The sequence below is a fragment of the Arabidopsis lyrata genome, assembly GCF_000004255.2.
Source record: "Arabidopsis lyrata subsp. lyrata unplaced genomic scaffold ARALYscaffold_535, whole genome shotgun sequence".
NCBI lineage: Eukaryota > Viridiplantae > Streptophyta > Magnoliopsida > Brassicales > Brassicaceae > Arabidopsis > Arabidopsis lyrata.
In genome coordinates this window covers 1-1,487 of record NW_003302201.1, presented here as the reverse complement: position 1 = coordinate 1,487, position 1,487 = coordinate 1, and the positions used below count along the sequence as shown (strand labels likewise).

The window sequence follows — 1,487 nt, the reverse complement described above, 5'->3', positions numbered from 1 at the left end:
TTTTTGTGACAAAAGTAGTATTCACGAGTCACCACAGCACCTCTTGATTGGGGTTCAAATAATACTAATGTTTTCCCGGAATGATCTATAAGCTAAATAGCATAAAAGTTAATTAGGATTAAAAGAGAGAGCTAACAAATCTACTTATAGCTTAGTTAGGCACATCATGGACCATATGTAATATGCTTAATTACAATATTGACAAGACAAATCAACAAAATAAAAAATAAAGATTAATTCAACGTAGCTCCAATTTAATGAGTAACCCGGCATTGCTTACTCATTTCACTCTACAAATATTTTATTTTTTTCCACTATAAATATACACACACAAATCTCAAACTGTTAAACACAACAAATCAAAAGTAATAACTGAATCATATTTACATATATGCACCCTTTGGTTAAAAACTAAGAAGAAACCAAAATGGGAAGTTCTACTAAAATTAATCCTTGCTACGTTCTCTTACCGTTTTTCCTTGTCCTAGCCGCGAATGCAACACATAAAAACGTTTTCCTCCCAAGGCCACGGATCGGGTATTACGGTAGTGCATGCTGGAATGTAGAATCGATAGTGCGGTCCGTGGTCGAGTCTAACTATCTTGCTAATCCAGCTAATGCTCCGGGCATTTTGCGTATGCACTTTCACGATTGTTTCGTCCAAGGCTGTGACGCCTCCGTTCTCCTAGCCGGACCTAACTCCGAGAGAACGGCGATTCCGAATCTATCGTTGAGAGGGTTTAATGTCATCGAAGAAGCTAAGACGCAGCTTGAGATCGCTTGTCCTCGAACTGTCTCTTGTGCTGATATTCTCGCACTCGCTGCACGCGACTTCGTCAATTTGGTATAACTTACTTTTATAATTTTATTTATATACACAAGTCTATCGTGCGTCTTGGTTTTAACGTCACATGCATATATATGTTTATCTATTGATCGTGATTAAGTGAAAGTTTTATATGTATGTATATAGGCCGGTGGACCATGGTGGCCAGTTCCATTGGGGCGACTCGATGGCCGGGTTTCGCTAGCCTCGAATGTCATTTTGCCGGGACCTACCGACTCCGTTGCCGTACAGAAGCTGAGGTTCGCCGAAAAAAATCTTAATACCCAAGATCTCGTTGTCCTTGCTGGTACGTTGTAGATTTTAGGCCTCGATCGCTTGTGTTAAACATTGTTTTTACGATTTTGCTTTGCATGTGAAAATTTTACTTTTTTGAAAGATTTCTGCAAAATACATAGGTAAACCCCAAACAATTCGTTTACGTTTACACTAACAACTAAATTAATTTTGTATTCATTTTAAGATATTTTAAATATATGTAAACGTAAATAACCAATGGAAGCTGTCCAGTGCAATTTTATAGAGTTTCGATATATATACCTGAATATATCCATGAAAGTCCAAAGTCTTTTTTTTGGGGGGGGGGGGGGCAAAAAAACGAGTACAAAGTCTATGACACTAAATTTATGTGTATTTAAAATTG

General features: G+C 37.5%; 1 protein-coding gene across 1 annotated transcript; it reads left to right on the top strand.

The window, feature by feature from the left end:
* The first annotated feature begins 245 nt into the window (after window positions 1–245).
* On the top strand, window positions 246–1,166 carry LOC9298481 (peroxidase 70). The gene is made up of 2 exons (XM_002862358.2): window positions 246–844; window positions 974–1,166. Exons 1-2 carry the CDS (start codon window positions 428–430, stop codon window positions 1,142–1,144), a joined length of 588 nt encoding a protein of 195 aa, XP_002862404.1. The 5' UTR covers window positions 246–427; the 3' UTR covers window positions 1,145–1,166.
* The last annotated feature ends 321 nt before the right edge of the window (window positions 1,167–1,487 follow it).